Source organism: Mobula birostris, chromosome X, assembly GCF_030028105.1.
Source record: "Mobula birostris isolate sMobBir1 chromosome X, sMobBir1.hap1, whole genome shotgun sequence".
In the NCBI taxonomy this organism is placed as follows: Eukaryota; Metazoa; Chordata; class Chondrichthyes; order Myliobatiformes; family Myliobatidae; genus Mobula; species Mobula birostris.
The window spans coordinates 27,694,549-27,720,468 of record NC_092402.1 but is presented as its reverse complement, the minus strand read 5'-3'; the positions used below and the strand labels follow the sequence as shown (position 1 = coordinate 27,720,468).

Sequence of the window (25,920 nt, the reverse complement as noted above, 5' to 3'; positions counted from 1 at the left end):
ATATTAAGAGGCTTTATTTTGGAAGGGATAGAAAGACTGAATCAGCCAAAGTGATGAAGTACAGTCACTTACTCCAATTGCAAATGTGCTGCTCAACTTCAAAGCATTGGCTGATTCTGCCACCCACATGGCTAGCCAACACCCATTGCTGTTTTAAAAAAACCATTGAAATTATAACCTAGATACAACTAGTCACACATGCCCAATGAAATATTTCCTACATCCACAGCTACTCTTGACTAATATTTCATCACCTGAGGTCTCAATGACCTGCCCAACTTCCCACTTTGTCAATATGCACCACAAATGCAAGCACAGAACTACATTTCTGAAATATCCAACCTCTAGCCACCCACTATCCAGCCCACACTGTGATGCCTGTTAGCCACTCAAACGATTATTACCTTTTTCTTCTCAGAGAGCTCAGTCCACATCCTGGCCAATTTTCTTGTCAGTTCACTTTCCGAGAGTTCTGGCTCCTCCTCTTGCAACTTCTTGCGCTTCTCTTCCGAGAAAATGAACATGGCAGAGATCGGACGCTTTGGTTTGTCAGTAGTTGTCTGATAACAAATGTGAGAAGAGACCCTTTAACCATTTGCTTATTCTAGCAGCTGGTCTTCCACTTCCTTTACTATTCTCCCTTGAAGCTGCCAGGCCTTGGTCGTACTTTTGTTTTGGAGAAACATTCTCCTTGCAAAGGGCCACAAGACATATACCTCAAATTGTGATGCCCACTAATAGAGTCTATCCAGGTGTGCACAAATTCTTGTGGGGGCAGTGGAACAACCGTACGTTGTCAATTCTCTTCTTACCAATGTCTACCATTCAATTAAAGCAATACTGTAAAGCTATTTTTCCCTGCCAAGTTGCCTACTTGTCTTTTCAATCACTACTGATACAAACAATGCACACAATCTGGCCACATCAATCATTATTCTGGCCTGCTAACCCAGTTTAGAACAGGAATATTTAAATTTTCAATGGATGATCAATTAATTGGAATTGTCTAGGTACACGTGTGACTTCTGGCTGTTGCAGCCAAGAATGTGACTTGGATCTTCAACAGAATGAAACTATTAAGACTCCATGCAGTATGAATCTATCATCAAGAATGCCAAGCTTTTGGCACCCATAGTTTTGAATGGAGAAGGCTTAATTGAATGCTATGAGGCTACACCAAGTTAGTGGACAGGGTCATCTTAACAACTGTGGCAGCACATTAAATTGCCATGCATACATACCATAATCATTGAACTCTTAGCAATGCTGGTGCATAGATATCCCCACATGAAAACCAGTAGCACCCAATTCAACAGATAATTGAAATAACAGATTGTTGTGGGAGAGAAAAGAAATTCAAATAAACAAGAAAACAGAAATAATCACACATCTACCATATTGATTGGATATTTGTTTATTAAATATTTTCAGCTTATTCAACTAGTGATCAAACCACAAATCACCGTGACCAGAGAGAGGCCGAGTCATTCCAGTTACATACATCCTCTTATCAATTACAGATTTACACTTGGAGACCACAGGTGGACTGGAAAATCATACGAATGAGTCCTACAGACTTCGTGATCAATCAGTGAAAAAGTGACAGCACTTCATGAAACAGAGCTATTGTTAATGTGGAAGGAAAATGGAAGCTTTCTGAACAGAGTGAGACAGCTGAAAAATGAAGGCTTGCAAAGTTTAGCAGTACTTCAATACCCACCAGATTGCCTTGATCATTGTCCCAACCATTGGTCTTTAAATTGGTACAGCAATGGGTGCAAGTCTCTACCAACTACTTGAATACAGTATTTGATGTATGAGCAAACTAGATTGCCCCACAGTGCTCCAGCAATACTTGTTCCTCATTCCTCCCATACCCTTCAAATGGTAGTAAGGGATAGACACAAGTGACAAGAACCAACATGCATATTGCTAGTTTGTAACTACAGTATAATACAAGAGTTACAAAGAAACTGGAAGATTTTGATCAGTCTGCAGAAGTCAGGCTAAATAAAAGTAGTCCAGAACTTTGTATCTAAATAATTCTGTACACCTGGAATGAGCTGTACTAAATGAGGTAATAAGCACAATTTAAAAATCACAATAGTGCCAATAGGAGGTTCCAGCAGTGACTGCTAATCTTTAATGCAATTAAGAGACAGACCCACCTTAACAAATATCCTTGAATGCATTGCAAAATTTATATAAGCCCAAAGCAAACATTCATTGGTCCCCGATTGCCTCTAAATTGTTGACAATAAAAACCACTTCTATGAACAGATAATGCCAGTATGTATAGGAGATCCGATGAGAGGTTTCCTGTACACTTGAATACATTCTCTAAACAGCACAAATAACCATAGTATGGGTCCAATTCATATTTCAAACTGCACCATAAAAATTCTAATATTAAAAAGTTCTGTTATACCAATGATTTTCTGCTATAAAAGTACCAACACTAAAGTACAACAGATGGGCCTCCAATCAGAAGTAACAAGACCAAAGGATTTTCTCTCTTCCCCCCACCCCCCACACACTTCACTAATGAATAGGCACAAAATATACAAAAGCAAATGATAAAATACACAATTGCACACGAGCACAGTAATTCCACTCTGTATGACTGTATTAAAAATGATGTTTCCTATATCTACATTGAAGACCATTTATATAACTATATTCTGAGCTTGAATCAGTTGCTTGCAATTTATTGTCCTAAACAAGGCTATAAAGTTAAAAAAGCCAAATGAATGAATGTATGTACAATCAGAAATGGTTAGAATAGCTGAAAGCAGGTTTGCAAAATAAGTTAATGACCAAGAGCAGGAGAAGCATCAGAATGCAAAGATAACATGGGAGGCGGGGGGGGGGGGGGGGGGGGGGGGGGAAAAAGGAGAAACAACCAACCAGTCAGGCTGTATACAGACAACTGAAGCAAGGTATGTGCAACTTCACCCAAAAAAATACTAGAATGGAAAAAAAAACAAAAATTTGGCAGGACTAAACAGCTCCTTCATGATAACTGGTCAGAAAGGGGCCATCAAACCAAATGAAGTCCTAAAAAGACAATTTACATGATCAACATACATAACATATTGCAATAAGCCACACAATGACTTCAAAACATTTAAAATGCAAATCTGGACAAGTAAAATTGATATTTGGCTATGGCCATCATTTCGGAATCAAAAATTTGGAACAGCAAGCTAAGATCTGATAAAGGAGGAATATATTATATTCTAATACTTGCACAAGGAATGTCAGCCTTGTGCATCATAACAAATCTGGACCTTAACTATCAAAGTGCCATTTTAACAGTGGTTAGATGAGATTTTTGTGCCATATAAAGTGGGCAAAAGCTAAAATGCCTTACCTCATGATACAAAGCAATACCAAAAAAAATTTCAGTATTGTTACAACAGTGTGGCAATACCACTCTCTGTACCACTGATTTCCTAAGTAATGGGTGATACTTATAACGTGAGCTAGACCAGGCCACTGGCAGGTCAAAAAAAAAAAATCAATACTGATAAATTTAAAGCATCACAGGAGAGAAACAATAGTGTAGGGTAATGTAACAGACTGAATTATGTAGAACAGTTTCTATTACAAACACTGAGTTTGTGCATTCACGTTAAGAGATGACGTCTGACATAATGACACCAATGCAAGGTGACTGCTCCCACCCCACCCCCGCAAAATCCTACAATAGTACCCCTTATGGAAACTATACTCAAAGGCCATTGCAAAACAATAATTGGTGCAAAATTTCTCAGAGGGAGGAAACTTTGGCAGAAAACAAAAGAAAACCCCAGAACAGGAGAATCCCTTTCAACACCGTATAATAAGACCTGTAAAAATCTTAACCAAACTAGCTGCAGACCCTAACCATCCAATTCCCATTCTTCTGGCAGGCAGAAAAGTAAAACTTGGTGGAAGTCAGAGGTAAACAATAAATTTACTCTACACACAGATACTGCCTGGCCCGCTAAATGTTGACAGCATCTGTTTTTCTAAACCCAGTGACAAAAGCTGGTTTCAGAAGCTTCACCCTCAATTTGTAATGGAAAACAGTTCAGCTGAAGTAACCAGAGACAACAGACCAGCAATCACTACACTGAAATTGGATTGTCAAAGTAAATCAAGCCATACTAAATTTAAGTATAGATACTTAAACTAAAACACTGTAAGCCGGTTGGTGGCGTAGTGGCATCAGCACCAGACCTCGGAGTGAAGGCTCCCGAGTTTGAATCCAGCTGGCTCCCTTGCACGCTTTCCATCTGTGCTGGACTGAGCGTCGAGCTAGCAACTCGGCCTCGTAAAAATAAGAAAGGCTGCTTAAAAAAAAAAATGCTGTCATGACGGCGTCCCGATGACTCCACTCAAGAGTTAAGGGCTTTCTTTTTTAAACTAAAACACTGTGCGTATCATGATCACTATTCTAACTACAGCGTCAATTAAAAATATGGATTTTAAAGTCAAACTATATAAGATGAAACAATCTAGTGGAAGAACTCAATGAGTAACATCTGTGGAAGAGAAAAAGTCAAGGTTTTAGGTTGAAACCCTGCATCAGAACATCCCTGTGGAACTCCTGCATGATATGCACCAACCTTGAAAATACAGTATTTATATCACCTGGACTGCTTACATGGTATTACATTAACATGATAACCTTAGATTCAGTTTCATGTTAAATAAAGCAAAAATCAACAATGAACGTGGCATGATTGGAGTGAATGTTTCCAAATAAGGCCTGTTTTATGGAACATGTCGCAATGAGGCACTGTGCAAAGGGCTTAGGCATGTTCTTTAAAAATTCTGTAAAGCTAAGATGCCTTCAAAAATATTAGATGAAAAGTTTCTAAATATCAAAAAAAATATACTATAAAGAGCAGTTTTAAAAACTAAACCATATCATTATTTGGTGTTACAACCCTTTCCCTTTAGAATTGCATCAATTCTCTTAGGTACATAGTCATGCAGTTTTATGAGAAAAAAAAAATCAGCTCATAGGTTGTTCCAAGCATCTTGGAGAACTTTCTATTGCTCTTCTTCAGATACTGGCTGCCTCGCTTGCCTATGTCTCTCCAGGTAATCCCCATCAGCCTTGATTAGGTTGAGATCAGGGCTCTGTGAAGGCTATACCATCTGTTGCAGAACTCATTCTTTTCACTAAAGATAGTCCTTTACGACCTTGACCACGTGCTTATGGCCATTGTCCTGCTGCAGAATGAAATTGGGACTGATCAGACACCTCCCTGATGATGAGACGCTGTTTATACTTCTCAGCATTAAGGATCCCATTAATTCTGACCAGATCACCAATTCCATTTGCAGCAATGCAGCTCCAAACCTGCAGGGAACCTCCCCCCGTGCTTCACTCTCAGTTGCAGACACTCATCCATGAGCACTCTCCAGCTCTTCTACAAACGTCTCTTGTTTGAGCCAAAAGTTTTAACTTTCGACTTGTCAGTCCGGAGCACTTGCAACCATTGTCACTTTGCACAAAAACACAAGGACACCCCATTCGTTGTGTTTTTGTGTATAGGGGAGTCTCTTGGCTTTGTTTCCACTACAGAGGAATAGCATTTTTGCAGCAACTCTTCAAAGAAGACCACTTCTGACAAAACTTCTCCAATGTAGAGGGGTGTACTTGGGTTCCAGCGGACAGCACATCTTGAAACTCCTGTCTGCCGTGAAATTTCTGGTTGGGAGAGACCTTGCTGATGTAGGATGACCACCTTGTCTTGTTGTTATGCTCACCCTTGCCATGGTGTAAGAACTGATGATTTCAGATCTGCCACACCCTCACCTTTTAATTTGATTGTCCTTCACCCAGTTTGATTCCTTCTACTTATTTATTTCAGTAAACCTGTTTAGTTCCTCCAACTGATTAGTCATTGATCATCAACACCTGTTTGTTATCTTTGTTCAATCATGCACTGGGCTACAGTAATCACATTATTTGAAAAATGATCTCTAGCTCAATGTTACTTTCTTCAATGAAACAAAAATATCTAACATTTAATCTTATAGAAAATAAGTGGAAATCTAAAATTTACTCTTTTCTACTGACACTGATGCAGAAATCAAAAAGTCTAAAAAAAATTATATGGAAAAAAAATCTAGGGTTTTGAGGGTTCCCAAGACTTTTGCACAGTACTGTAAATTCACGATGACACCCACAATAGCAGGGAGATCACTGACACACAATGTTTAGTAATCAGATGATCACAAATATTACCTAGCACCAACACCTCTGGGAGGAATAATGATTGATTTGGTGTTCTCACATTACCATTGCAATACTTTCCATCAGCATATTTAAACCAGTTCAGTGCAAGGTTCCAATGTTAAAATTGGACACTTGCATACAACAGACTTGTGTGGACACAGATTGATCCATTTCTCTACACATTATATGGATTTCACCCACCCACCCCCCGTAACACCAGAGATAAAGTGAAACTGCCTGGACAAGAAAAAAATACACACCTTTGTAGCATCTGAAGGGGATGAGGGGACACCTTTAATTCCACCCTGCTTCAGGTTGCTTGCTGCTTTTTTGTTTAATCCAGTCATCTTTTCCTCAGACAGGACTCTTTGTTGCTCATGTTCAGGGAGGCTCTGCCATAGGACAATAAATGTTTATTTTTGTGAAATGAAGGTCCTAATATGTAGTACAGAGTAGAGAATTGCTTCAATCCCAATAGCAAACATCCTTGCAGCTTCAGCATAAGTAAACATAACAATTTCTTCTATTCATTCAATCTACAATTTCATGATACGACAAAAACATATAATGTCACCTACCAGTAAAAACCGATGAAGATTGATTTCATATTCCTTCTTTTTCTGTGCAAAGTAAACAAATGAACCAAGTTGTTAGAAACTGATGTTTACATTTGGCAACAATGGCCCTCCCTTCCAAATCCATTACAGGTTAAGCCACTTTAAACAATTAGAATCAAGTCCTAACCCAACCCCCAGTAACAGGTCACATGCAATATCTACCCAATAGCATAAATGTCATCCTACTGCTTGACATTATTCCCCTCCATATGGACATCAACCATACTAGTCATTCAGAACAAATGAATAAAGGTAACCTTGAAGATTGCAGGTTATAGTTGAGTCATCAGATTTAAAATAACACTGCTTTTGTCATAGATTTCCACATATTTCAGAAAATGAATATTACTGCCACACTGACCTGTTCACATCGCTTCTGATACGCATCCTTCTCTTTCTGAGACAGCATTTTCCATTGCTTGCTGCACAGAACCATGCGTTCTGTGCTGGGAATATCTTTCATGTTGGACATCAGTTCAGCACAATAAAGAGAATAACCATTTCTAAAATCAAGAAGTAATAATATTATCAATACTGAAACAATAATTACAATCATAAGCTCCTTAGGATCACAAATCAATGGTGACAACCCAAGATAATCAGAAGATAGTGTAGGTTAAGTGTGCAAACAATCAGATAGCCAAGGGACCAGGGTATTCAAATTATGAAAACTTAAGACCTTCAGGCATTTACCTAAACAACCAAAATGTAGTAAACTGATTTTTTTTTTTTTTTTTTTTAAAAAGGGAGCTTATGATATGGTGGTCTCCATAACTACAAGCCTGTAACATAAAGGGGAAGAAGCTTTAGTACATCAATGTAGAATTGTAATTATTCTGTTCCTGGAGGTCAATGCACAGTTGTTGCCACTTCAAATTAACTTTCATATTGGTCTTGGAAACTATGTATACAAACTTGAAGTTGCCAAGGGTCAATTGCAGGATCAAAAGAACACTATGCAGAATTGAGCTTCACAAACTGCAACATGGTTACTTGTGGGTTGGAAATTAGAAGTCTTTAGGGAAAGATTTTAGCTAAAAGAAATATTTTATCTACAACTCCAGAACTGGATAAAGAACACATAATTCGGGAGACAAGCAAGGAAGCTTGCCTAATGGAAAAAGATAGAAGCTTGGAATTCCCTCCAAGTAAATAGAAAATGAAATAATATTACATTTGAAGTAATGTAATTTCTATTAAGGTTATCAATGGATTATGGCACCAATAATAAATCAGAGGCAAGACAAATTAGCTACAGTCTCAACATATTGCAAAGGACAAAATGGCCAATCCATGAGATGGTCATAAAAGGTGAAAAAAAGGTAGTAAAATCTTTCAGCAACAAAGCAATATTCGAACATCACGATAGATTTCTGAGAGTGATAAAACAGCAGATTGGCCAAAAAGCACAACACAGCATGCTTCACAGGATACAAGAATGACTTATTTAGTTGTTGCACTCAATACAACTCCTAGACATTTAAGGAGAAAACATACGGAGGTGGTTTTGTGGGTCGACCATCAAACTTGTCTTTGAGCTGTCTTTCAGCTTTAGTCAGAGTATTCTTGGTCAAATCATCCAGACTGATGCTTTGTTCAGGGTGACGCAAAACATAATCTCGCATTGCTTCCTACAAGCAGAAAATTCAGGTTCCAATTGATTAGGTGATCGAAAATCATCTTCCATGGTCATTAAAACAAGACTTCCCTTCATCTACTCCATCAAAACTCCTCATAACTTTGCCAAGTTCTGCAAAACTTCCTCAAAGTTCCCTGCCCCGAGAACTGTTTCAATTTCTTCAGTCTCTTTCTGCATCTAATTATCTTCTCCGAGTGTGGTGAAAGATTATGGCTAAAATTTATTTGAAGATTACACAAAAATCACATTATGCTCAAAGCACGGCTTCAACTTCTGTTGCCAACTCTCACCACACTTTAAAAATCAGTCTGCACAATTTAGCAATTTCCACTCCCTGAGCCACAATTATTATTTCCCTCATCTTCAACAATAAACCATGAGAGATACTCAATGGCTTTCCTTTATCATAGGAACCTCATAAGACATTTTGGTTCCTAGGTCACGTTTACTTGGCTTTGTCTCACTGATTTATTTATTTTAAAGCAACTGCCATTGCCCATCAACTTCAAATTTTAAAATGAACTCATGCAACCAGTACAGTGTACCTGCCACTTGCCCTACCAAAAGTATACTCCTAAAGATATATCATAGTAACATAGCTATACATTTGGTCAATACATACAGAATTCTTACTCATACACATTTCTCAAAAGAATTAAACCTTTAAAAGCATAAAGACATTCTCATCACATTGTCATATAATCAATTCTGCTGCTCTGCTAGGAAGAGATCACTTTAGTCACCATTTATTTACCTCATACAGTTCTTGCTGCTCTAAACTTTTTCCAATCCACTTGAGTCTTTTCTTGTCAGACAGCTGGGACCACTGTTTACCCAGTGCCTCTTTAACGTCCTTCATAGTGGCCTGCGAAAACACAAGGTTTATTGATACATGGCATTCATCAAATGATAGATGCATCATTTGATTGCCAGATGATTCTTCCAGCAACCCTGGGCTTGGACTGGTTGACAAATACAAGGGCACCCATTCAAACTAAGTTGAAACTCAGATGTTGCACATCCATTGCAGACAGTGAAATAAATTAGATTTTCAAATCCACGATGTTTGATCTATTAAGCAGAACGCTACATATTAGTTCTCAGATATGCTGAGCCAATACAAGTATTCAGAAACACTTCACCTGGAGGAAAATCTAAAGAAAAATAGCCTTCTTTCAAATGATCATCAGCCTGAAATATTCATGTTCATCACTTGAGGTGCTGTTTGATCAACTGAGTTATTACAGAATATATATTTCATATAGAAGATTCAAGTTAGCTTCAGCCTGCATGGTATTTACGTACGACTAAAAGGACAGCATTAAGGTTCTGACCAAAACACAACTACAGCAAAAAGATCAGTTGTTCTAATCCACAGCAATAAGTCTTCACTAAATATAGTATAACCTTTCTTAAAGAAGGGACAACTCAAGCACAATATTGTCAGATGCAAATGAGGAAATGAGATGTGGGAATCAACACTAATGTACTGAGTATATCAGCTTCACATCCCTCAAGTCCAGGTTAGGCTGACAGCCCTTGAACTTTCCAGAGGAGGATGATTTCATGCTTGCCTTGGTGAAGATGTTACTTCAACTTGACATCAAAAATCATCTGGTGGCCTTCTACGCCAGTGATGCTGAAGTAATGTTCACTGAAGATGAACCAGAAGCTGCATCTTAAAACTTATCGTTTGGGTATTAAATAAGTTTCATGAACAATCCCAAGTACCAACAACCTCCCCATTAAACACATAACCACAAGTGATGCATTTTGAGTTTGGCACGCTTACAAATACCTTCAAAATGAAGAGACTGGAAGTTCAAACAATGAACTTTTGATATTTGCAACTGAGTAATAGTAGGGAACAATTTTGAAGGGAAATGTTAGTGTTCAGCCACTTTCACATAATTATCCTGGACCTACGTGGACCATTGAGGAATTCAACTCTCCCAGACCACCTCAGTTCATCCTGGTTTAGGAGGGCAGGGCCTTTGAGACATGAAAGATTTGTACCAAATTGTTTATGGAATAATGTCTAAATTAGCTGGGTAAGCATTGAAAATACATTCTGTGCATAATGCCTCAGAGGTTAATGTCATTTATGAATTTGGACTCAGTAGTTACATTTCATGCAGCGAAATGTAAAGAGAAAGTGCAAACACCAATACCTTTGGATGCATCTTCATAAAGGCCTTCTTCTCATGAAGATACCACAACTGCTGTGGTGTTTTAGGTTTTTCTGGGACATCTGTTCTCTTTACACTCTCCAGTAGTTCTGGATGGTCCTCTCTGAGAGAAAAATATCTATTTCATTACCCTTTCAGGTAACAGTTTAATTAGAAAACCTACGTATCTTCAAATCAAGAACTATTATGCTATTCAAAGTGTTAAGCAGCTCCAGATTCTGGCAGTGGTTGAGCTTAAATTGATGGGATGCAGCGATATCAGTACACAAAATGTCAATAAGACTCCTTGTTGCCTCCATCAATAGCTTAACCTTCATTCCTACTATTTTCAGTTGTTTGCTCTACATCTTGTTTGCACACATTTACTCTCTGAAGCAGGAGGACAGCCTTTGGGAAGGGCCAAGAACACGAGCCTCATGGCCAACTGCTCCCCAGAACAGAGTGCTGGCCATCGCTGATGATGTAAAGGTTGGAGGTGTTGTGGATAGTGTGGAGGGCTGTCAGAGGTTACAACAGCAGGACATTGATAGGATGCAAAACTGGGCTGAGAAGTGGCAGATGGAGTTCAACCCAGGTAAGTGTGCGGTGGTTCATTCTGACAGGTCAAATATGATGGCAGAATATAGTATTAATGCTAAGACTCCTGGCAGTGTAGAGGGTCAGAGGGATCTTGGGGTGCGAGTCCATAGGACACCAAAGCTGCTGCGCAGGTTGACTCTGTGGTTAAGAAGGCATACGACGCTTTGACCCTCATCAACCGTGGGATTGAGTTTAGGAGCCGAGAGGTAATGTTGCAGCTATACAGGACCCTGGTCACCCCACTTGGAGTACTGTGCTCAGTTCTGGTTGCCTCACTACAGGAAGGATGTGGAAATTATAGAAAGGGTACAGAGGAGATTTACAAGGATGTTGTCTGGATTGAGGAGCATGTCTTATGAGAATAGGTTGAGTGAACTCGGCCTTTTCTCCTTGGAGTGACGCAAGATGAGAGGTGACCTGATAGAGGTGCATAAGCTGATGAGGGGGCACAGCTTTAAGATGCTTGGAAGTTGGTACAGAGGGGATGTCAGGAGTAAGTTGTTTTTTTTTGTTTTTTTTTATAAATACATAGAGTGGCAAGTGCATGCAATGGGCTGCCAGCAACGGTGGAAGAGACAGACACGATAGAATCTTTTAAGAAACTCCTGGACAGGTATATGAAGCTCAGAAAAATAGAGGACTATGGGTAACCCTAGGTAATTTCTAAAGTACGTACACGTTCAGCACAGCATTGAGGGCCGAAGGGCCTATACTGTGGTATAGGCTTTCTATGTTCAGCCTGAGTTTACAGGCAGCAATATTATTGCAAACATATCTGCTAGTGACCACAAAACAAGCCATCAATTAGTGATTGGTTGAATATTTAATGCAAGTATCAGTGTGGGGAAAGAGAAACCAATAAAGGCAGACTACAGCCAAGATTTCCTGCCCATTTGAAATGACTGGAAACAATCTTCTACCTCACCATCCAAATAGTCAAGCCAAAAGTAGTTTCAGGAATGTCAAAACAGAGGTATAGTTACCCCACAATAGCAGCCAGCTGAGACCACAGCCAAAGTCTACTTTAAGGGCTCCAATTCAGAAAGTGAAGATGGCACCAACGCCATCCAAGGCAGGAAACCAACTATCAGCAAGAAAACCCTAGACCCCAGGAACCTAGTTAAGATGTGTACATGCAAATGAGGGAATAAAACAGAATTTGTGCGGGGAACCACTTGTGTCCTTTTATTTGCCTGAAAAGTACAAACACACTTCAAAAGATAATGGGTGAACTGCTCAGAAAATTTAGGAGCAGCACCATCATCCACCTGGTGTTAAATGCTGAAGCTTGAGGCAAGCTTACAGAATCTCAATCGGAAAAGTCTGAAACAGTAGCTCAGAAGGTGGGACAGGTGTGGAATGAAGGGTCAAAATGTGAAAATTATAAAAATTATTTTAGTTATTACCTGAAGCGGGCCATGCTCTGTTCAAAGTCTTCTTTCTCCTTCTGAAACTCCTGAATATATTTCAACTGCAGGAGCAAAATAAACCACAGATTACCTTGCAACTGTACTGAGTGTTCAGTCTGACTCTACATTCCTCCTGCAATTTAAGCACAATGCACTTACCTTTTTCTTCTCTGGTAACTCCTTATATTTCTTGGAAAGAATTTTAGTTAGATCCAAGTTACTCATTTCAGGATGAAGCTTTGCATATTTGGCTCTCTTCTCCATGAAGAATCGAAAATAAGGTGTGAGAGGCTTCTTAGGAAAATCAGGATGATTCTACAATAAAAGGTACAGACTCAGAACTACTACTCCATAGTCTCTGTTAACTTCAAAAATACTAAAGCCACATTAAAAATACTATAAACCAGTTCTTGCCATTTTAAATGTCACAAGAAGTTTCAGTGAGACAATGAAAATCTGTGTTAATCAATCTGATCCTCTTCTCCATCTTTATCAGGATCTTCTGACCAAACAAGTATTTCACAGCTACTTGAAACACTTTCTATATTATAACTGGAATTAAATGCATAAAAGAGCATTTGGATTTATACCAGCTTTTTATTAAAATACATCCATAAAGTGAAGCCCATTCCCTGGACATTTCCATAGCCCAACAAAGGTGTCCCCCACTTTTTGAATGCTAGCTTTAGAAAACCTTGCTCTTACGAAAGACCTACAATAGTTCCGTTTTCGCTAACAGAAGGTGTTTTCACTGTTACGAAAAAATCAGCGCGCAAAAAAAGGCAGTGCGCGCCCCGAGCAGCCGCTCTCCCCCGGATTCGGAACTGCATTCTAGCCGGCATTGCTTAAACACATGCCTGTGAGCAGCCGTTAGCAAGATGAGTTCTAGGGTATCGGAAAAGCCTAAAAGAGCTCGTAAGGGTGCTACATTTAGTGTAAAACTAGACATAATTAAACGCTTCAATCGTGGTGAACGAAGTAAGGACAAAGTGAGTTTGGCTTGTGGAAGCTGATGAAGATGATGTTGAAGAGGTTTGGCATCTCATGACCAAGAACTGATAGATGAAGAGCTGATGCAATTGGAAGAGGAAAGGATAATAATCAAAACTGAATGCAGTAGTGAAAGTGAAGTCGTCCAGAAACTGAACGTGAAGCAACTGCGTGAGATTTTCACTGCAATGGTAAAGTATGACTTTAATTTTGAAAGGGTACGTCAGTTTATGGCATATTTGCAGGATGGTTTGAGTGCTTACAAAGAAATATATGATAGAAAAATGCACGAGGCTAGCAGTCAAGCAAACTGTCGTTTTTCAAGCCTTCCACATCAGCCACAGCAGACGACAAACCTCGCCCTTCGCCATCGAGGCAGGCAGACAGACATAGAAGATGACCTGCCAACCCTGATCGACGATGAAATGACACCCCAGTGGGTCCCAACCTCCGGGCCGCGGACAGATACCTATTCGTGGAGAATGCAGCGGCAGCCGGGAGGCATCCAGCACGTCTTTAAGAAAAAAGCCGAAATAAACAAGCTAATTAATTAGTTGCCAACTGGCACATAATTAACTAACTTGTTTATTTCAGCTTTTTTCTTAAAGATGTGTTGGGTGCGTCCCGGACCCCTGCATGCTTCGTGGATCAGTATCGGTTGGCGGCCCGGAGGGTGGGGGCCACTGCACCACCCCAGCCTGCGACGATTCAGTCTAACACACCATCATCAGTGTGCTCGGCGCTGTTTTCCCAATTCCGGTAAGTGATATTACACTGTACATACATTATTTCTACTTTATATAGGCCGTGTATTTTTACGTGTTATTTGGTAGATTTGGCAGCTTCATAGTTTAAAGGTTACTGGAGAGTGTTTCTGCTGAGAGCGCTTGCGTGAGATTTTCTGCCGATGGCGCTTGCGCCATGTTTCTGCCAAGAGCGCTTGCATCAGATTTTCGCTACGGAGAACAGTGCGGCAATCATTGTAGAGAAGTATTTCTAACTTATACAGGCTGTGTATTTATCATATCATTCCTGTTTTTACTATATGTTACTGTTATTTTAGATTTTGTGTGTTATTTGGTAGGTTGTTTTTAGGTCTGCGAATGCTCACAATATTTTCCCATATAAATAAATGGTAATTGTTTCTTCGCTTTACGACATTCCGGCTTACAAACCGTTTCATAGGAACGCTCTACCTTCGGATGGTGGGGGACACCTACATATCCTTCCATGTCAAATATTATTAAATACGTATATATATCAAATTCTGCAAATCATCATGCCTGGAAATTCAATTACATATATATGCAATTGAATTAAAGCAGCAACTTCAGATTACTTCAAAAACTCACTGGACCACCAAGCCTGTACTCCCCATGACTGTGTGGGTTTCCTCTGGGTTCCTCGCACAGTCCAAAGATGTCCCAGTTGGTATGTTAATTCGTCATTGTAAATTTCCCGTGATTAGGCTAGGGTTAAATTGATGACTCAAAGTGCTGGAAGGGCCTATTCCACACTATATTTTAATAATTAAAAGCTGGGAGGTCTGCAAGTTCATTAACTTGTCTATATCCTTAAAGCCACCTTCCCCTAACAAGCTCCAAGCTAAAGAGGAGGAGAACCAAAAACAAACATTTTTTTTTGGAATTTGTGAGGTCAATTACCAAGGTGGCCAATAGATGTAGGCAATTTACATGTCAGATACTATTTGTAGGATAGCCCAACCTGCGGTCCAAGTTGCCCAACAAAGCGGAAGCATTGCATTGAAAATTTCTCAGCCATGGGCTCAAAACAGTATAGCACCTTTGACCCGCAATGGTGTGCCAACCTATATGATCATGGAGTAGGTTCAATCAGATTAAGATTTAATATCACTAGTACACGTCATGAAATTTAACTTTACAGCAACAGTAGCAGTACAATGAAATACATGATAAAGAGGAAAAAGCCTGAGTTACATTAAGTAGATGTCTTTTAAATGGTTAAAATTAGTGCAAAATAACAAATAAAAAGTAGTGAGGTAGTGTTCATGGGTTCAATATTCATTCAGAAATCAGATGGCAGAGGGGAAGAAGCTGTTCCTGAATCGCCGAGTGTGTGCCTTCAGGCTTCTGTACCTCCTACCTGATGGCAACAGTGAGAAAAAGGGCATGCCCTGGGTGCTGGGGATCCTTAATGATGGATGCTGCCTTCTAAGGCACCGGTCCTTGGAAATGTCTTGAAAACTAGAGGCTGGTACCCATGATAAAGATGACCAATTTTACAAGTTTCTGCAACTTATTTCAATCTCCAAGCCCAATACCAGGGTGCTCTCACAATACACTTGTAGAAGTTTGAGTGTTTTAGTTGACAAACCAAATCTCTTCAAACCCCTAATACAGACATCCCACCCTGCAAAAACTCATTTCAGGGAGGTAGCACCCCTCCCCCCCCCATCGACCTCCAAGGGTGTTTGTAATACTTCGTTTAGTGATTTTGTCTAAGTTAGGTATATGCAGCAAATGTGGCATTAAAGTATGTACTTATATTATCATGTTTATTCTATTACAACTTTAAGCAAATCTACAAGGAGTTTGGCCTCATCACATAGGACATCAATAGCGTAGCTCCTTGGCAGCTAGCCAGCTAGTTTAAATCAGGGGTCCCCAACATTTTTTGCACCACGGACTGGTTTAATTGGTGGCTCAAAGGGCTGGAAGGGCCTATTCTACACTATATTTTAATATAGTGTGGAAGATCTAAAAGGAACAGAGCCTTATACAGCGGGCAGCGTAGTTTGTGGGCTGCAGAGTAAGCCGGAAGCAGAGTGAAGGCTTAAGGGCTTCCACAGAAACAGGTGAGGCGAGGAAGGTTTGGTATTTATTTTTGGTTGTTATTTGAAGAGAGGGGAAGTATGAGTGTGAGGGCAGCTTGTTATTCTCGGTGCCGGATGTGGGAGGTCCTGGAGTCTCCAAGCCTCCTGGACGTCCACATCTGCACCAGGTGCACCGAGATGCAGCTCCTAAGGGACCGCGTTAGGGAACTGGAGCTGCAGCTCGATGACCTTCGTCTGGTCAGGGAGAGTGAGGAGTTGATAGAGAGGAGTTACAGGCAGGTGGTCACACCGGGGCCACGGGAGGCAGACCAGTGGGTCACGGTTAGGAGGGGAAAGAGGAAGAGTCAGGTAAGAGAGAGTACCCCGGTGGCTGTGCCCCTTGACAATAAGTACTCCTGTTTGAGTACTGTTGGGGGGGGGGGGGGGGCAGCTTACCTGGGATAAGTGACAGTGGCCGTGCCTCTGGCACAGAGTCCGGCCCTGTAGCTCAGAAGCGTAGGGAAAGGAAGAGGAGGGCAGTAGTAATAGGGAACTCGATAGTAAGGGGGTCAGATAGGCGATTCTGTGGACGCAGTCCAGAGACCCAGATGGCAGTTTGCCTCCCTGGTGCCAGGGTCCGGGATGTTTCTGATCGCATCCAAGATATCCTGAAGTGGGAGGGTGAGGAGCCAGACGTCGTGGTACATACAGGTACCAATGACATAGGTAGGAAAAGGGAAGAGGTCCTGAAAGGAGAATATAGGGAGTTAGGAAGGGAGTTGAGAAAAAGGACCGCAAAGGTAGTAATCTCAGGATTACTGCCTGTGCCATGCGACAGTGACAGTAGGAATGCAATGAGGTGGAGGATAAATGAGTGGCTGAGGGATTGGAGCAGGAGGCAGGGATTCAAGTTTTTGGATCATTGGGACCTCTTTTGGCACAGGTGTGACCTGTACAAAAAGGACAGGTTACACTTGAATCCTAGGGGGACCAATATCCTGGCGGGGAGATTTGCGAGGGCTACTGAGGTGACTTTAAACTAGAATGGTTGGGGGGTGGGAATCAAATTAAAGAGACTAGGAGAGAGGAGGTTAGTTCACAAATAGGGAAAGCTAGTAGACAGTGTGTGAAGGAGGATAAGCAGGGAACAGAGATCAGGAGCACTCAGACCAAAGATGTAGGGAACAAGGAAGAAAAAGATAACCAAGTTGTTTGCTCCATTAAGGATAAAAAGAGAGTAAGAGGTGGAGAGTTTCTTAAATGCATCTATTTTAATGCTAGGAGCATTGTAAGAAAGGTGGATGAGCTTAGAGCATGGATTGATACCTGGAAATATGATGTTGTAGCTATTAGTGAAACATGGTTGCAGGAGGGGTGTGATTGGCAACTAAATATTCCTGGATTTCGTTGCTTCAGATGTGATAGAATAGGAGGGGCAAGAGGGGGAGGTGTTGCATTGCTTGTCAGAGAAAATATAACAGCGGTCCTCTGGCAGGATAGATAGTGGACTCCTCTAGGGAGGCTATTTGGGTGGAATTGAGGAATAGGAAAGGTCTAGTGATACTTATAGGAGTGTATTATAGACCACCTAATGGGGACCGAGAACTGGAGGAGCAAATTTGTAAGAAGATAGCAGATATTTGTAGTAAGTACAAGGTTGTGACTGGGAGATTTAAATTTTCCACACATAGACTAGGAAGCCCATTCTGTAAAAGGGCTGGATGGTTTGGAGTTTGAAAAATGTGTGCAAGATAATTTTTGCAGCAATACATAAAGGTACCAACTAGAGAAGGGGCAGTGTTGGATCTCCTGTAGGGAATGAGATAGGGCAGGTGACAGAGGTATGTGTTGGGGAGCACTTCGGGTCCAGTGATCACAATACCATTAGTTTCAATATAATTATGGAGAAGGATAGGACTGGACCCGGGTTGAGATTTTTGATTGGAGAAAGGCTAACTTTGAGGAGATGCGAAGGGATTTAGAAGGAGTGGATTGGGACAATTTGTTTTATGGGAAGAATGTAATAGACAAATAGAGGTTATTTAAAGCTGAAATTTTGAGGGTACAGGATCTTTATGTTCCTGTTAGGTTGAAAGGAAAGGTTAAAAGTTTGAGAGAGCCATGGTTTTCAAGGGATATAGGAAAGTGGTTCAGAAAAAGAGAGGGATTTACAATAAATACAGACAGCTTGGAGTTAATGAGGTGCTCGAGGAATATAAAGAATAAAAAGAATCTTAAGAAAGAAATTAGAAAAGCTAAAAGAAGATACAAGGCAGCTTTAGCAAATAAATCCAAAGGGTTTCTACAGTTATATAAATAGCAAAAGGATAATGAGGGATAAAATTGGTCCCTTAGAAAATCAGAGTGGATGGCTATGTGCGGAGCCAAAAGAGATGGGAGAGATTCTGAACAATTTCTTTTCTTCGGTATTCACTAAGGAGAAGGATATTGAATTGTGTAAGGTAAAGGAAACAAGAAGGGTAGTTAAGGAAAGTATGACAATTAAAGAAGAGGACGTACTGGTGCTTTTAAGGAATATAAAAGTGGATAAGTCTCCAGGTCCGGACAAGATATTCCCTAGGACCTTCAGGGAAGTTAGTGTGGAAATAGCAGGGGCTCTGACAGAAATATTTCAAATGTCATTAGAAACAGGGATGGTGCCAGAGGATTGGCGTATTGCTCATGTGGTTCCATTGTTTAAAAAGGGTTCTAAGAGTAAACCTAGCAATTATCAGCCTGTGAGTTTGACGTCAGTGGTGGGTAAATTAATGGAAAGTATTCTTAGAGATGGTATATATAATTATCTGGATAGACAGGGTCTGATTAGGAACAGTCAAGATGGATTTGTGCGTGGAAGGTCATGTTTGACAAACCTTTTTGAATTTTTTGATGAGGTTACTAGGAAAGTTGACCAGGGTAAGGCGGTGGATGTTGTCTATGTGGACTTCAGTAAGGCCTTTGACAAGGTTCCACACGGAAGGTTAGTTAGGAAGGTTCAATCGTTAAGCATTAATATCGAAGTAGTAAAATGGATTCAGCAGTGGCTGGATGGGATACGCCAGAGAGTAGTGGTGGATAACTGTTTGTCAGATTGGAGGATGGTGTGTAGCAGTGTGCCTCAGGGATCTGTACTGGCTCCAATGTTGTTTGTCATATATATTAATGATCTAGAAGATGGGGTGGTAAATTGGATGAGTAAGTATGCAGATGATACTAAGATAGGTGGCGTTGTGGATAATGAAGTAGGTTTTCAAAGCTTGCAGAGAGATTTAGGCCAGTTAGAAGAGTGGGCTGAAAGATGGCAGATGGAGTTTAATGCTGAAAAATGTGAGGTGCTACATTTTGGTATGACTAATCAAAATAGGACATACGTGGTAAATGGTAGGGCATTGAAGAATGCAGTAGAACAGAGGGATCTAGGAACAATGGTGCATAGTTCCCTGAAGGTGGAATCTCATGTGGATAGGGTGGTGAAGAAAGCTTTTGGTATGCTGGCCTTTATAAATCAGAGCATTGAGTATAGGAGTTGGGATGTAATGTTGAAATTGTACAAGGTATTGGTAAGGCCAAATTTGGAATATTGTGTACAGTTCTGGTCACCAAATTATAGGGAAGATGTCAATAAAATTGAGAGACTACAGAGGAGATTTACTAAAATGTTGCCTGGGTTTCAACTCCTAAGTTACAGAGAAAGGTTGAACAAGTTAGGTCTTTATTCTTTGGAGCATAGAAGGTTGAGGGGGGACTTGATAGAGGTGTTTAAAATTATGAGGGGGATAGATAGAGTTGACGTGGATAGGCTTTTGCCATTGAGAATGGGGGAGATTCAAACAAGAGGACATGAGTTGAGAGTTAAAGGGCAAAAGTTTAGGGGTAACATGAGGGGGAACTTCTTTACTCAGAGAGTGGTAGCTGTGTGGAACGTGCTTCCAGCAAAAGTGGTTGAGGCAGGTTTGATGTTGTCGTTTAAAGTTAAATTGGATAGATATATGGACAGGAAAGGAATGGAGGGTTATGGACTGAGTGCAGGTCGGTGGGACTAGGTGACAGTAGGAGTTCGGCATGGACTAGAAGAGCCGAGATGGCCTGTTTCTGTACTGCAATTGTTATATGGTTATATGGTTTAATATTGACTATATTCTTGCAGACCGGCCAACCCGGTGGGGGGGTGGGTTTAAATGCGACCAGAATATAGGTGATAAGTCAACTGTAAGTCACTTGTAAGTGGCTAATACTGTACACTCAATTTCATTTCTAAAGGAGTTTATCTAACGAATTTAACATTAAACACAGCGCACATTTTCCTCGCATGAATAGTGATGTCAATTATAACAGTGGTCCCAAACCTCTGGGCCGCGAAGCATGCAGCGGTAGCCACACTGCACCCAGAACATCTTTAAGAAAAAAGCCGAAATAAACAAGCTAATTGATTAGGTGCCGGGTGGCACCTAATGAATTAGCTTGTTTATTTCCGCTTTTTTTCTTAAAGATGTGCTGGGTGCGTTCTGGCCACTGCTGTATTCTTCGCGGCCTGGAGGGTGGGCACCACTAATAAGTCACTTAAAAGTCAATAGCATCATAACATTTTAAGTAACGTTTGGATATTAAACCCACAGCACATATTTTCCTCGTATGAACATATAAAATCATTGAATTAGTGGGAGCCCTGGGCTTGTTTTCCTGCAACAAGATGGTCCTATCGAGGGGTGACGGGAGACAGCGATACTCGAAGGGGGTTCCTTATGTCCAGTCTATTCCGCAGCTTAGTTTTCGTTGCATTCATTGCAGAAAACTCCGCTTCGCAGAGATATGTTGGAAATGGAAGCAACGTTTTCAGTGCTTTCGTGGCTTTCTCAGGATATTCAGCCTTGACTTTGATCCAGAATGCCGGCAGAGATGTTACGTCAAACATACTTTTCAGCCATCATCTGAAAGCTCGAGGAGTTGATCTTTTTCCAGCGCTGACATGGATGATTCACCGGGGACATTCACAAATGGGTCACGGACCCATTCCTTTGCATGTGTTGGGTCACTGATGACCTCGCGTGCGAAATTCAACAGTGCGTGACAGGGAATGAGGAAAGGTGCAGCTGACTCATATCGTCAAATCATATCGTTTTTGGGGACCACTCTTAGCATGAAGACAGACCAATCAGGATGCTCGCTCTCCCTCTCACTCAAAAAAAAAATCTATGTCCGGGATATTGTATATAATTTCCAGGTGCCAGGGAGCCAGCCGGAACTTCCGGGAGAGGTGGGATGTCTGCCTACTAGCCACTGTCCCGCCTTCTTTATAGCTCTATCAATATGTTGCATCCAGGTTAGGATCTCAGAGATATTGACATCCAGGAACTTGCAGTTGCTCACTCTCTCCACTTTTGATCCCTCTATGAAGATTGGTGTGTGTCCCCCTATCTTACCCTTCCTGAAGTCCAAATTAGCTCTTTGGTCTTACTAATGTTGAGTGCAAGGTTGTTGCTGCAACACCACTCCTGACATGGGTGTTTGCACTGCCCAGGTGATACAAGGCTGTGTGGAAAGGCATTGAGATCAGATCTGTGGTAGACCTATTGCGGCAATAGGTAAATTGCAGTTGGTCCAGGTCCTTCCTGAGACAGGTATTGATTCTAGCCATGGCCATCATTTCAAAGCATTTCATCACCTTAGATGTGAGTGCTACTGGATGATAGTCATTGACAGAGATCACACTGATCTTCTTGGGCACTGATATAATTGCTGTCCTTCTGAAGCAGGTGGGAACATCTGACTGTAGCAATGAGAGATTCAAAATGTCTTTAAATACACCCACCAGTTGGTTGGCAGGTTTTCAGAGCCTTACCAGTTACTCCATCCGGCCCTGCTGCCTTGCAAGGGTTCACCCTCCTGTAAGACAGCCTGCATCTGCCGAGACAGAGACATTGAATGCTGCAGGGACCTTCATAGATGTGGTTCTCCCTTTCAAAGCAAGCATAAAAGGTGCCAAGCTTATCTGGTAGCGAAGTATAGCTGCCGTTTATGATATTGGGTCTTGCTTTGTCAGAAGTAATGTCCTGCAAACCCTGCCAGAGTTGAAGTGCATCCAATGTCACTTCCAACCTCTCCCGGAATGGTTTCTAGCCTTTTCTTCCTACACAGTCGATTATCCTCCATTTTTTCTTAAATCCATGTGTTTACCCAAGGGCCTCCACCCATGTATTGTATCAGCCTCTATCAACACCTCCAGCAGTGCATGCCACACACATACCACTCGGTCTAAAAATCTACCCGATATCTGCTGATGCAATATAATGGCTTAGAATCACAAAGATAATGAAATCAGAAGTACTTATTTGAATCACCCAACTTTTGATGAGCCATGCTGCCCAGCGACCCACCCTAGCCTAATCACAGAAAAATTTACAATGACCAGTTAACCTACTAACCAGTACATCTTTGGACTGTGGGAAGAAACCCACACGCACACAGAAAGAACATACAAACTTTCTCACAGGACACTGGAATCGCGCTAACCACTACGCTACCGTGACTTGTGCGATTGATGTGGAAACAATTCAAAAGGATGCAATAGGTTTCCAACTGCATAGTGCTTCAAGTGTTGTGCAATTCATTTAGGAACTAATTTCCAGAAAAATACTTCTGAACCTGCGAGTGGACCTTAAACCATACAATTCCACTGTGTATTCATAACCAAAAATAGTGCACATGTACTTTTCACTGATGCTTCACAAGACAAGTAAATCCAAAAATAAGTGTTTCAATTTGTTGTTATCCTGTAACAGTTCTCAATTAATTGAAACAGGATAATCAGAATCTTAATGTACAAGGTTAAAAAAAATGCTTCTAGTCTAGTCTCATTAGATATACTTGATATTACACATTCTGTTCCAGCAATTTCAAAGAGGTGAGGGGTCTCCAAAACACAAGAGGGATCTTGGATTTGTAACATGACAATGAATGGTAACCTGAAGAGTCAGCTTAAGTCAAATTCCACCAGCACTCAGGAAAAATGGCAGGAGGCATAGGGGCAGCAAAAAGAAAAGTGAAAGACATTTCAACCCCAGTATCTATACAGGCATGTATCATTACTGGCAGCAATGCCCATGTTCAATGTAAATGGCAACAGCTCACTGCTTTTGTTTAGGATGGCTCCTATTTAAATTGTGGAGGCATTGAGGAAACATCTTAGTGAAAATAGTCTTGATCACAAACTGGCTAGAATCCTCTAACACCATGTTAAGAGATTAAATTAATCAATATCTTAAACTCAAAACCAAGACCGTACATCATGGATCTGTAAAGCTAGTCAGATGACTAAACAGGATTACAAACTGTAACCCATACTACAAACAAGAAAAAAAGTGTCTACTTTAGAACCTTTGAATAAAATGACAGCACTTCTGCAGCTGAAGTGGAGACAACGGGTAATTGTCAGTCACGCAGAGTAATGACCATGCTAAGTGAGATTCAAATTTAATCCATATGCATTTGTTCAACTATCATCCACTCACTAAATTCCTTCCTGTCAAAATCTGCATTTCCTATGCTTTTTAAAATCAAATTAGTTTGCTCCATTGGACCACTTACCTAGCCACATTCCCTGCTTCAACTCATTGGCTGAAAAATGCCACCAAATATCAGTTTTAAAATTTATCAGACATTTTTATACAGCAAATGCAGATGTTTTGCTACTTATAAATCTTACATAAATGACATTATTTGTCTTTCAAAAAGCCTGTGTGGTTTGCTTTAGTCAAATGTATAAGTCTGCTTTCAGAGAGAACTTTCACATGAAAATTGTAATGGCTAGTGTACAAAAGTACAATTCCACATTCACCCAATTAGGAGAGAGATTCACATTGCATCCCAAGGGACACAGTACAAGAATGAATTGATCTAATATACACACTAAACACAAACATCTCGTATAAGAGTTAGAAACTGCTACATAGGTCATCTTTGGATGTTGAGAGAGAACATGAAGAGGAAGTGGCTGTCATCACTGGGCCAATTAGATTTACTGAATTTTCTCAACAGATACTGAAAGGTACCAAAGGATGTAGATTGATTTGGATCTCTTATCAGTCCAAGTTGATGCATTCATTAGTAGTGTCAGCAGCGGATCCATGTTCCAAGTTTCCAGAAGCCTGGATTACAAATGGGTAAAAATCACTTGAAGGCGGCAAATTAATTCCTTGTTAAATCAGCTGACTGATCATATCATCTAATTTAAGGCGGCATTAAAACAATAAAATGTTGCCTTATAACTAACAGATGTTGTCTATGCTAGCACAATTACAAGCATTATTGCTCTGAACTTGGCCACATGAAGTCGATCCCAAAGAATCAAGTCCCGCTTGGCATTTTCTTCAGCCGAAAACATGAATGACCCTCCTGAACTTAACACAACACTTTGTTCAATTTTTAAAGTTTCAGAAAGCCATGTTAGTACTTAAAATGGCTGCCCTATTCCTGCCCAATTATCAGCAGCATACAACTTGCAGTACCAGGGTCCCAACACACTCGACCACTGCCATATAAGGAATGACTACTGTTCTATGCCTAGACCATATTTTGGGAAATCTGATCACTTGGTCACCCTTCTCCTCCTTGCATACAGGCAGAGGAGCAGTTACTGGATTGCTTCAAGTTGCTGGACAGGGCCATGTTCAAGGACTCAATCTGAATGAATACACCATGCTTGTCATGGATTTTTATAAAAACAGTCATAGATGAGCGTGTCCCTGCAAAATCAGTCTTCCTCAACCAGAAGCCTTGGATGAAACATGAAATCCAGACTGCTGAGGGCCAGATCAGAGGCATTCACGTCTGGTGACCAAGAGGTACGATCTCCTGAAAGCCATCTCACATGCTAAGTGACAATTCTGAACCAAACTTGAATCACTGAAGGATGCTCAACAGGTGTGGCAGGGCTTGAATACTATCACCTCTTACAAAGAGAAATCAAGTGACATGAGAGACAGCAGGGCTTTGCTTCCAAATGAGTTCATGACTTCTATGCTCACTTTGACTGTCAAAACCTGGAGGAACCTTCACAAACTCCCACAGACCCCTAAGCCGACATGAAAGCATCCCGAGGATGAATCCACAAAGTATGTAGACTAGACAGGCTATCTGGCCGAATGCTAAAGACCTGTGCTGGTCAGCTGGCTGGAGAGTTCACCTCAATCTTGAGCCTCTCGCTTCCCCAGAGATATCCACCTGCTTCAAACAGGCTTCAATCATACCAGTGCCCAAGAACATGGTGACCTGGCTCAATGACTATTGTCCAGTAACACTCACACCCACAATAATGAAGTGCTTTGAGAGGTTGGTGATGAAATACATCAACTGCCTGAGAAATAACTTGAATCTGCTCTAATTTGCCTACCAGCACAACAGGTCCACAGCAGATGCCATCTCATTGTCTCTTCACTCAACTCTGGAATATCCGGACAGCAAAAAGGC

General features: G+C 40.8%; 1 protein-coding gene across 4 annotated transcripts in view; it reads right to left on the bottom strand.

Annotated features, from left to right (window-relative positions):
• ubtf (upstream binding transcription factor) overlaps positions 1-25,920 on the bottom strand; it is a 74,822-nt gene that overhangs the window by 35,343 nt on the left and 13,559 nt on the right. For 3 of the 4 annotated variants that reach the window (XM_072249369.1, XM_072249371.1, XM_072249368.1), the window contains exons 5-13: positions 12,831-12,986; positions 12,669-12,733; positions 10,666-10,786; positions 9,249-9,359; positions 8,353-8,486; positions 7,217-7,358; positions 6,817-6,858; positions 6,499-6,630; positions 405-560 (exon numbers count right to left, since the gene is read on the bottom strand). In XM_072249369.1, the coding sequence (XP_072105470.1) occupies positions 405-560; positions 6,499-6,630; positions 6,817-6,858; positions 7,217-7,358; positions 8,353-8,486; positions 9,249-9,359; positions 10,666-10,786; positions 12,669-12,733; positions 12,831-12,986 (1,059 nt within the window). The remainder of the gene's footprint in view (positions 1-404; positions 561-6,498; positions 6,631-6,816; positions 6,859-7,216; positions 7,359-8,352; positions 8,487-9,248; positions 9,360-10,665; positions 10,787-12,668; positions 12,734-12,830; positions 12,987-25,920) is intronic. The other variant, XM_072249370.1, reaches the window with a different exon arrangement.